This window comes from Barbus barbus (genome assembly GCF_936440315.1).
Source record: "Barbus barbus genome assembly, chromosome: 14".
NCBI classification, from domain to species: Eukaryota; Metazoa; Chordata; class Actinopteri; order Cypriniformes; family Cyprinidae; genus Barbus; species Barbus barbus.
In genome coordinates this window covers 25175970-25187652 of record NC_136742.1, presented here as the reverse complement: position 1 = coordinate 25187652, position 11683 = coordinate 25175970, and the positions used below count along the sequence as shown (strand labels likewise).

At 37.1% G+C, this 11683-nt stretch overlaps 1 protein-coding gene across 1 annotated transcript; it reads right to left on the bottom strand.

Moving 5' to 3' along the window:
• Positions 1 to 87: 87 nt before the first annotated feature.
• Positions 88 to 3149, bottom strand: LOC306880066 (5'-deoxynucleotidase HDDC2). The gene is made up of 6 exons (XM_079433347.1): positions 3025 to 3149; positions 2829 to 2950; positions 1895 to 1997; positions 1745 to 1813; positions 1524 to 1662; positions 88 to 780 (listed from the first exon to the last, which is right to left on the bottom strand). The coding sequence occupies exons 1-6, from the start codon at positions 3067 to 3069 to the stop codon at positions 644 to 646; spliced, it is 615 nt and encodes a 204-aa protein (XP_079289473.1). The 5' UTR covers positions 3070 to 3149; the 3' UTR covers positions 88 to 643.
• Positions 3150 to 11683: the final 8534 nt, after the last annotated feature.

Here is an 11683-nt window from a genome sequence, read left to right as displayed (position 1 = left end):
TTAATTTTACTGTTCCTTTGTCAGTAAAAGGGTAAAGCGTGGTAAAGTCTGCAAAAAATGTTTGCAAGATAGATGCTGCTCAGTTTTGAACTTTGAGTTGTTTATAAAATCATTTTTGTAGCTTCTGCTTAATGTTTCCACTTGGAAAACTAGCACTCTTGTAACTATTTTAACTCAAAATTTCACAGAACCTAATGTTTATACAGTACAAACGTATTTTGAAAGTTGTTATAATTATTGCAGAATGAGTTGTGTTTACATTTCCATTCCATTTTCATGCATTCAACAAAGTAAAATCAAGTTTCAATTGAAACTAAATATTATTTTTATTGAAAAATCAGTCACTGGAAGGCAGTAAATGCTGATCAAAATACAAACAGAAATAAAGACAACTTCTGAACGCTAAATAAACAGTCACATTTCCATTTGGTTTAAAAAAAAATATTTTTTTATAAAAATTGCAACCATGGAAACATTGTGTCCTGCAGAGAATTCCGACAAACAGGACACAAACGTCAAACAACCGCAAACCATGCTTCTGTGCAATTAAATACAATTAGAATAAAACACAGCAAATCTGGACAAAATAAACACTCGTGTACAGATGTGTGGAGGTAGTTTCATAGCCTGACAGGAACTGAGATCATGGTGTCGCTAGGGTGTGAGGGTTTGTGTCAGTGGCCTTCTCTGTATCATTATCTCCTTTGACAGCGATGTGTCGAGCTCTCTCCTCATTCAAACTCTTCACCAGACCCAACACCTCCGGATGATGGAACCTGCCTGTGATCAGAGGAGAAATACATCTGTGTCATAACAGGCAAAATATAAAGCTATTTAACAGAATCATTATTTGCATTTTCAAATATCTACAAATAATTAAAGGAATAGTTCACCCCAAAATTAAATGATTAAAACTGGGTTTTCTAAGAAACAAATCCATCATTAACTTTAAACCATCACTTCTGGCCAAAATTTATAGTAATGCATCCTCCAGTGAAAAAGTCTATCCCCTGTTGTCCTCTTACTTTAAAATCCACTGACAGGTTTTGTTTAGAACTGGTCTTTTCTCTTGTAAACAGTACTTTATCAGTGCGTATTTCTCTCTTAATTGAGACGAGATGACTTTTTCACTAAAGAATGCAATATATATAGAGTGGACTGGAGTCTTGTGGATTATTGTGATGTTTTTATCAGCTGTTTGGACTCTCATTCTGATGGCACCCATTCAAAGCAGAGGATACTGTATATAGTTGAACAACTGATAAAAAACAATTTCTAAAAAAGAAATTAACTGAACTACATCGTGGATGGCCTCAGGGTGAGCACATTTTAAGCAAATGTATTTTTGGGTGAACTGTTCCTTTAAGTAGGTGTAGAGTGTAGAGAGACATACTTGATTAATTCATTCACATTTCTTTATGGGAGTGAACGGCCACTATTGAGCACTTTTGATAAAAGTGGTATTTTTAGAATTACTGAGCTGGTAGAAGTTAGATATGTGTATGTGTATGTAAAGATCAAACCTTCAGTGGAGGTGAAGAACTCCTGCAGTCTTCCAGGTTTCCCCTCTAACTCCTCATACTCATGAGCTTGTATTATCATCTCCAGCTGGTCCAACTCCTTCACCAGTTTGGCTTCTGGACTGGACTGAGTCTCATACTCCTTTGAAAAATGTCCAGTCATTCCAAAGCGAAAAAAGAGGAACACAAAACTTGGTCCAGTTGTTTAGTTTTGATCAACTCACCTCCCACAAGCTGTAAATCTCTTTCTGTAAGCCATCATCTAACAGACCTGTGATGTGCACCATCGCTTCCTAAAGAGAAAGATTCTCAATGTTTAATTTGTACAAACACAAAATATTTCAAATGTAAAAAATGATCTTAAACCATCATACCTTTTCCCTTCTGTGCTTCTCTGCTTTGCTAACATTGTCTGCTGGAGCAATATCTCCCACAATACACTCAGCCAAGTCATGAACTAAAGCCAGCTTCATGCATCTGTGGAGACATTTTAGAATAACCGTGTTTTTTTTATTTAAATTAGTGCTGTCAAATGACCAATCACGATTAATCGCATACAAAATAAAAGTTTTGTTTACATAATATGTGTGTGTATGCAGTATAAATACAAACACATGCATGTATAATTATGTTAAATATATTTATATATAATATAAAACAAGAATATAAATGTATATACTGCGTGTGTGTGTGTATACATAATACAGTACACAATGTATACAAAACGTTTATTTCGGGTGCGATTAATCGCGATTAATCATTTGACAGCACTATTATAAATAAATGTTTTTATTAAACTTCTAATACTGTAAAGATATTTATACATTTTGTACCATTTACATTGGTGCAGAAAGCTAATTACAACTACATGAACTTCAGAAATGTGAATGAATCGAATAAGTGTGAATGAGTCAAAATGAACCGCACAAGTATGAAAGCCTTTAAGCCCCGCCTTAAAATCGCTACTGACCAATCCTACCTTAGCAACTGTTGTCAGACAAACTTTTGCTCGCTTACATTGAGGATATGTGTGTTTGGATACATTTATATGCAGTTTTATCAAAACTGACGAGAAATACGTTACAATATTGTTGCTGTATTAATAACACAAGAACCTGAAGAGGATATAAGCGGTGTTTCCCCCCGTAAATGTCGAGAGGCTTCTTCTGTGGTTTAAACCGTCTGTCAACCATCGTTCCCAAATAAACATGAAGAACATCAGTAAGGACATCTACATTCGCTCCAAGGTAAACAACCGACATGGCCTATATGCCAAAAATCCTGTATTTTAAGACCCCTCATACAAACCTTTCTTTATTGACAGTTTTGTCCTGTATGGTTAAGGCCATCATAGACATTCTGTACATATGATCAGATACACTCTCAGGCTGTTTGATATTTCTGTACACCCATCCTGTTCGTGGTACACGCTGTAACACAAGCAAGCGTTAATATAACATAGGTTAACGCGCAAAACATTGGTATTAATACGAATCTCACTCACTTTTAGCTGTCCAACTAGTTTCATGAATTGTAACATGTTGTCCATTCCGTTACACCAACCAGAGCCAACCAATAGGTCGCCGACGTCAGCGACCCGGATGTGCAACAAAGGGTCAAGTTGCCGGTTGTTGTGGTTGTAAGGACATGCAGCCACCACTAGATGATGAAAGAATACAAGCAATTCGATGGCGTCTAACTACACAAGTCAAAAAAAAAAAAAACTACACAAGTCAAGAAACATCTGCAAGTACAGTACTTCAAAAATAATGTTAGTAAACAATAAAGTTTTAAAATAATTAAAGATAACATTTCTACATTTAAATAGAACGCAGTTCTACAAGACATTTTTCCATCATTATTGATATTTATTGAATTTTTTTAGCAGTTATTAAATAATGTAACTGACAAAAACAGTATTTGATCATTGATTAAAATCATGTGCTTCTCAAATTTTAATCATTTAACCATCTTGTGACTCTCAAAATCATTCTTCCCTCAGTTGTTTTGGCCTTGACATAGACTTTGTCTACAATGTTTCCTTAAAGTAAGTGAGTGGGATTGAGAAATGGCCACTTCACCATGTGCACATTCCTCAGAGACTACAAAACAAAACTGATTCAAGGTTAATGCAGGAAATGTAAAACTTAAGCTTTGTATTTCCGTATACAATATGATATAGATTCAACGACAATAATTTTCACTTTCATTGTACATTGATAAAAAGCAAATGAGACAGTGTTGTATGTGAGGCGGCGGACTGATTATTTACAAGATACGAGTCTCTTCCTCGTGCAAATCTTTTTGTGGGCATGTGTTTGCGGTGACAGATATAGGTCATCTTCCCCTACCTAAGTCACCGCTTTTTCTCATGACACAGTTTCCTGGAGGTACGGTCTATTTGTAGAGGGTGCAGACAATACATCCTGCTTGTGGGTGTTCTGGTTATCACTTCTTGAACATCCACCAGGAAGGATGTACTGTGGATATTTTGCACATTGTGGGATACCTGCTATCAGCTTTAATGAAATAGGGTTTTAAATGGTTTGATTAGCTCATGCAGTTGAAAACATAAGATGCGTTTAATAAAACATTTCAGAGTTCAGTGTCCATTTCAAAGTTCAAAGAAAAGTATTTTTTCACACTAAATGGCGTGAAATGTTATTTAAAAAAATAAGTTGTGGAAGACAGTCTTTAATTGACAAAATAAATTTAGATTATTTATTCAATAAATATGAATATAAGATCTCAAATATACACTACCATTCAAAAGTTTAGTATCTGTAAACTTTTGAAAGAAGTCTCTTATTCTCATTAAGACTGCATTTATTTGATCAACAATACATTATAACCAGTAACATTTTGAAATATTATTGTAATTTAAAATAATTGTTTCTATTTCAGTATATTTTTAAAATGTAATTTATTTTTGTGATCAAAGCTGAATTTTCAGCATCATAACTCCAGCCTTCACTGTCACAAGATCCTAAAGCAGTACTGTACATTTCAGCATAAATTTAAAATCTTTTATATATAATTTCAGGATTTCCTTGTTTTGATTCCTTCTCAAAGTTTGATGCAATTTGCATTATTGCAAAAATAGTCTGTTAGATATTACCATCGTTTGAAACTGTGATTGTGTTTTAGATCACTTTGAAAATAAATTCAAGACAGGACATGTTTCTAAATGCAGCTTCACGGATGTAATTTGAACCGCTTCATCCCTTTGAGGCATGAAACTCCAGTGTTGTTTACAACTTCACCTGACGTAGAGATCTTCATTTCAACTTGTGAATGGTTCTAATTGACCCCTGGGCCAGTAGGGAATGCTTCTTTTCACACGTAGGTGTGACGAGTGTCAGAAAAAGAACGACACTAATGCTGCTTCCGTTGTCAAAACAATGATAGCTGCGCTCCTCTCTTTATTTACAGGAAACACAATGTTCCTTCCTCTCTTCTTCTGGCAGCAGAAAATAGACCTACAGCTGACTGCAGAAAGACACTGGGCTGCTGACCGCTCATCTCCCTAATTGTCTCTTCCTCTATATTTAACTGTTCGGTTGTATTACATTTCAAGCGTTCCGCCGACCTTTGATCTCAGTTGACCAGAGAAGGTCTAATATTAGAAACAGAAGCTAAAAATGCTCTGGGAACTCTTTTGGGGGATTTTGCAGCTCTCTGGAAGTTGTGTGAACTGCCTCGGAAATGGATAGTGGGACACGACGACAGTTTCTCGTGAGAATGCGGTGCTGTCCCATCAGCGGCGGAGGGGAATGTTTACAGAGGGCACGTGGGGTCTTCAGAACATCACTCACAGGGGTGTGTTGGGGACGACGGCAGGTCTGCTCCCGGCACCCAGCTGATACTTTAACAGGCCATCCTTGCTCAGTGCTGTGTTGTCTGTGTTTGTGATTAGATTCTGGCCCGCTCTGTTTACAGAGTAAAGAACCTCTACAACTCTGAACACATACTGCTTGATAGTCAAGTGAGAGTGACTTGCCAGACATTTAAGATTCAGAAATGCATACGAAATGGCTATTGAACTCTTCTCTGTGTACAAGAATCAGCATTTGACCTTATACCAATTATGCATGTGTCATGTAAACCAAAAATTTTATTTTTTTTGAAAATGTACTCACCCTCAGGCCATACAGTGTAGATGTAGATGTGTTTGTTTCTTCATTGGAACAGACTTGCTCATCAATGGATCCTCTGCAGTGAATGGATGCCGTCAGAATGAGAGTCCAAACAGCTGATAAAACATCACAATAATCCAGATGTAATCCACAGGACTCCAGTCCCTCAAATTAAGAAAAAAATCCACCATTAAGAGTTTTTAACTTAAAATGCTTCTGACTAAAATATCCTCTATACATAATATTGCTTAATGTTGATTTGAAGAACCAATTTCATTTTCATGGCCTGGATGGCCTGAGGGTGATTAAATGTTCAGCAAATTGTCATTTTTGGGTCAACTATTCCTTTAAGCCAATATTCTGATTTCTAAAAATCTAAATACAACGTGCTGACATATTCCTGTATTAATCATTTTTCTTTGTCATGTAAACACTGTATTTGGAAATGTGACTGTATTGGGATATTAATTTAAATTTCCAATCAAAGTAAATCTTTATGCAGGCAGGTGTAAAACGTAATAGAAGACACTCATTTTTGGAGCTATTTCTGCTTTAAAAGAACATTAAAATATAGATAAATATATTTATCAATGACATGTAACAATTTGATTAAATTACTTAAAAATGCAGTGTAATTATGGCAAATTATTCAAAATATGCAGATTACCACATACAGTACCATTCAAAAGTTGGGGGTCAGTATTTTATTTTATTATATGTATTTTAAAGAAATTAATTCCTTTGTTCTGCAATTAAAATGATCAGAAGTGATAGTAAAGTCTTTTACATTATTACCAAAAATTAAAAATAAAATACATCCTCTGACAATAAATGCAGTTCTGCACATTTTGTTCATCAAAGAATCCTGAGAAGGGAATATCATGGTTTCCACAAAAATATTAAGCAGCACAACTGTTTATAACTTATTTAAAAATAAATAAATAAATCTAATATGCACCAAATCAGCATATTAGAATGTTTTCTGAAGGATCATGTGACAATGAAGACTGAAATAATGATGCTGAAAATTCAGCTTTGCCATCACAGTAATAAATGACATTTTAAAATATATTGAATGAAAACAGTTCTTTTTAATTAAAAGAACAATTCAAAATATTACCGTTTTACTGTATTTTTGACCAAATAAATATGGTGAGCATATAAGACTTGTGCTCTTAGGAAAATCTGACCCACCCCAAACTTTTGATCAGTATATCCATATCCCAAAAGAAGTCTAAGCTTTGATTAATTTGGTAAATGCATATGCGACTTACAAGGTATACATATAAATAAAACATGCATCCTTCTTTGGACATTGCCATGGTGATGGGTAATGGATCTGGAATCCCCCCGGCTGACTATGCTGGGTGTCAGGGGGCCTTTTCACCACAGTCACGCATTGTGTGAGCGGACAGTGCTGGGGCGATGGTGGCTAACAAACAGCACTGGCAGTGATGGCTTGTGGGTGCTTTGTGCGGCAGGGCAGGCAGACAGAGGAGGGCCTTGTCCCGGAGGGCCGTGTGAATGAGTAGAGGTTAGAGCGGGGGCAGGTGTAACACGAGCCCCGGCAACGCTGCTGTTCAAAAGAACACTACCTTGAAGTGAGCAACCTCAGCCCGGCCATAAACTGAGTTCAGCGGTGGGGAGGGTAGGGGGGAGGCCACGCTGTTCCCTCTCAGGGAGCACATTGGGGGCTCGCAGGCCTTTCTTCCTCAGAGGGAAGAGCCTGAAGAAAGGGACATTGTCATTCATGGCTCCTGAGCTTTGATTTAGAGGCTGTGAGAGGCTGCGGCGGTGACGCACAGTGAGAGGTCTGTGCCTCCGCTCTGCTCACTTCTTGTTAAAGTAGAGGTGAAGCCTTTGGCGGCCATGGAATCGATTATTGACGCGCTTTAAAGGCAGCAGCACTACGTCCTCTTTGACGACAAACATGTTGAAATGCCATCATTGTGGCTCTGAAATTTAACCCCAGCGAAGACATCTTAAAGAGCATAAATTACATGAGGTGATATTTAGCTAAAGTACTGTAAACTGGTCAATAATGTATAAATATATATATTTTTTAAATCTATCTATCTATCTATCTATCTATCTATCTATCTATCTATCTATCTATCTATCTATCTAGCTATCTGTCCGTCCGTCTGTCTATCTATCATCTAACACTTATAGTTCATACAAAAATTAAATTCATAAATCTTCTTTTGTCTTTAAGTCTAACAGGTTTTCATTTGGGTGAACTTTGCCTTTAATACTGTGTAGATTTTAAAGTTCTGCAGATAATAACAGATGTGCTAAAACTCAGTATCACCGCACACTTTTATAGAATTTATACAAAATTCTATAACCAAGAAGCAATAGTAACTTAAACTTGAGTTAATTAGTGTAATTAGTGATTGATGTGGAAATGAAAAGTGTTTCGGTGTTGTTATAGTACAATATATAATTATCAGCAGTCTTGGAACATCTAATCAGGTTAGAGGACATGAACATGTAGAATTGTCATAATTTTCAAAGGACACAAATACGACTACAAATAATCTCATATCAGCTCCTGTTACCAGATTACTTACTGCAGGCCTAAAGATATCCCTTCAGTTTCTCATTTCATCTTTTGTAACACTTCTGATAAATGACGTTTTGAAACGTTGCCCTGTAATCAAGGGAGTAGAGCTCATTCAGTGGAGGCTCTCAAATGTAACCGTACCTCGGCCCCCAACGCTGACCCACTGAGAGATAAAGGGCTGGGGGAGAGAAGCACAGTGCCGCCAGGAGCCCTGTCCTCCTCACCATTGCTCCCACGGCGTGCCAAGATCGTCCTGTTCCCAGCGCAACACCAGCACCACGCCGCCCCGCCGTGCCCTACGCTCTCTCACACAGAGTGCCACTGTCTGCCCAGCGACTGCCCCCTTCCATTGCATAACGCAACATCTATGAAGTCTCTTTTTTTCTCTTTCTATCCCTCTGTTCTCTCGGGGACGGCATCGGTTATGTATTTTCATAGAAGGAGTCTGGTTAGGAAATGTTTGAAGAGAAAAAGGAAGAGGGTGGGGGTTCGTTCTGGCCGGCGGTTTGGCTGTCACCAGAGCATGCACAAGGAGAAAAGCCTGGGAAAGAGTGTGGCGGAGTGGTTGAAATCTCAGGTCATGATGATTTAGTCAAAGAGCATGTGATGGGTAGGACCTATTGAACAGCGGCCCACGGCCATACCTTTGAATCAGTCTTCTGAAGTGCTGGCCTGCTGTCACGTTTCAACGGTGGTACTTGTAAAAAGGAGCGTGGATCAGAATCCAAACCCCCCCCCGTGCTGGCCGCCTGAAAGGGTATTCAGGAGGGTTTTAGGAGTCTGAGGGCCAACTTTTATCCTTTAGCTGGTCGAGCGTTTCGAGCATTTTACCATGGACAGAAATGTGCAGGACTTTTATAAAGGACCAAAAAGCACAGAAGTAATATTAGCATTTAGGGATCACTGATCAGGAAGTATGGCAGCGGGAGTCACAACATGTCCACGATAAGAGGGATTACTGATCACAAGACATGTGCTTGTTTTTTCAAACTGTAAAAACAGACGACCTCAGGTCATATCCGGCGATGAGACCAGAAAGAAGCTTAAATTTTGAAGGAGAGATCTCAAAGTTTCATTACAGGCTCACGTTTACATGCATTTATTCAGATATAACTTATAGTCCAAAAATTACTTAATGAAAAATTCACAAATTAAAGAATGAAAAATGAACACTTTGCAAATGTATGTATCCAAATTTTCTTAAATATTAGAAGAAAATTAATACTTCAATAAAAAATTAAAACGTTAAAATGGACATGGACAGATGGCCAGTCCATCACAATCTTTTATTTTTATTTATTTATTTATTTTTTATATACAACTGTCACTGAAGGAGAAAAAAACACCCTAAAAACATAAATGCACAATCAGCAAGTAATTACAGCAAAACAGCTAAATAAAATATTTGCTTGAACTATATGGAAAACTATATGGAAAGTTGGCTTACATATTACAATAAAATGAATGCTTCTCTAAAAAATTTGAATTCTGTCATTATTTGCTCACCTGCACTTTTCAGTAATTCAAATGGAGATGTTTAGTTGTTTAGCAAAAATGTCCAAGCTGGTCTTTATATACATGTACGTGGACAGATGGCCAGTCTATCACAAGGCATTATTTTATTTTATTTTATTACTATTTTTTATTAGAAAGTTATTTTATTCTATATATGAATAGATGTGCCCGAAGTGATGAATAATACACAATCAGCAGCAAGTGATTACAGCAGAACAGCAAAATAAACTATTTTTAATATAATAAAATAAACTATATGGAAAGTCATATGGGTTTCCAAAAAAAGGCCAAATATGACAGAATTTTTGTGTTTTTCTATTGTTAGTCTTTTATTTAATTTTTTTAAACCAACTTTAATTGTCAAAAAGGCTTCTTTTTTTCTTTAAAGCATGTAAAAAATCCTGAACAAAATTCCTATACACATTCCTATATACAATCTACCTATACACATCTATGGGTACAACAATGAGCATGATGTTATTGTTTACACGGTCGTCAAGGATGCGCAGAGAGAATGTGGGCAGCCACGCCATCGTTTTCAAAAGTCTCCGTTTTGGTCCGTTTACACTGAAACGCAACCCCAGAGTTTTCAAACTAAAACGGGGTCTACAGCATTTTCAAAAGACTCCGTTTTCAACCTCGAAAACGCCGGAGTAGTGTAAACGATAGGCGTAACCGTAGCAAAAGTTATGCGTTTTAAAAGGAAAACGCACTAGTGTAAACGGGGCCTGAGTCTTTTCCACACACATGCGTTTTAGAGAATGTTTGTACTACATCCTGTTCGTATTGCATTCATTGGACCACCGCCAGTGAAGGTTAAAGCAATGGGAAACACCCCCAATCTATCTCTCCTTACCGATGTAGCTGAGAACCACTGTCTGTCACGATGCAAGCAACTGGGCGAGAAGGAAGGACAGATTATATTTAGCCCCATGAACTCGAAGCAAAGAAAAAAAAAACAGGGCAGTCACTTGATAAATAAGGGCCGAGAGCCTGAGAACGACGGTAGGGCCTACCAAGCAAAACAATTGTGGAGTGGACACAGAGAGGCCTGTGAAAACAAACAGAGCTGATGAGAACGTCGCTGCCTGTGAGCGACTCATTAGCGACCAGATGCAGCCTTTCCCCTGCGGCTCTGAGCGCCGCTTCCTCCCTGCGCTGCACACCGGCAACCCCGCAGCACTGCTCGCTCGCCCTCGCCGTTTCCGATAGCTCTCCATTTTTCATGAAAGAGCGACACTTTTGAAGCTATTTTATTTTTAAGAGTATAATTGCAACTTTTATTTAACAAGGGTCCATTACATTGAACAAAAGTGACAGTAACTAATGTTACTAATGTTGTTTTGAGTTTCCTATTCATTGTTGTATTTAACTGGTTTGCACTCTATCTGCCATGTGCCTTATGCCACTTTATCTATCTCTTTCTTTATTTTTCTACAATGTCCTCATTTGTATATCTGTATAGTTGTATGTGCATATGTTTAGACTGTATTTATCTGTATTTGAACGTCTACTGTCAGTGTCTTAAATGTTAACTGTTTGCACCAAGGGTCTGAGAGTAAATTGTCTGTATGTATGTGCTGTACATGTGGAAGAATTAACAATAAAGCAGACTTGACTTGATAAAATAATGTGGTTTAAAATGTGGTTTGAAAAAAAATCTTATGGTTTCTACAAACATGTAGCACAACTGCTTTTAACATTGATAATAAAAAGTGTTTTTTGAGCACCAAATCAGAATATTACAATGGTTTCTGAAGGATCATGTGACACTGAAGAGTTGAGTAATGGCTGCTAAAAACTCATCTTTGCCATCACAGGAATAAACTACATTTAAAAATATATTCAAATAGAAAATGGCTATTTAAAACTGTAATATTTCAATAATAGTGCTGTTTTTATTGTATTTTTGTACAAGAGAGTAAAAAAACATGCAAAAACATTTT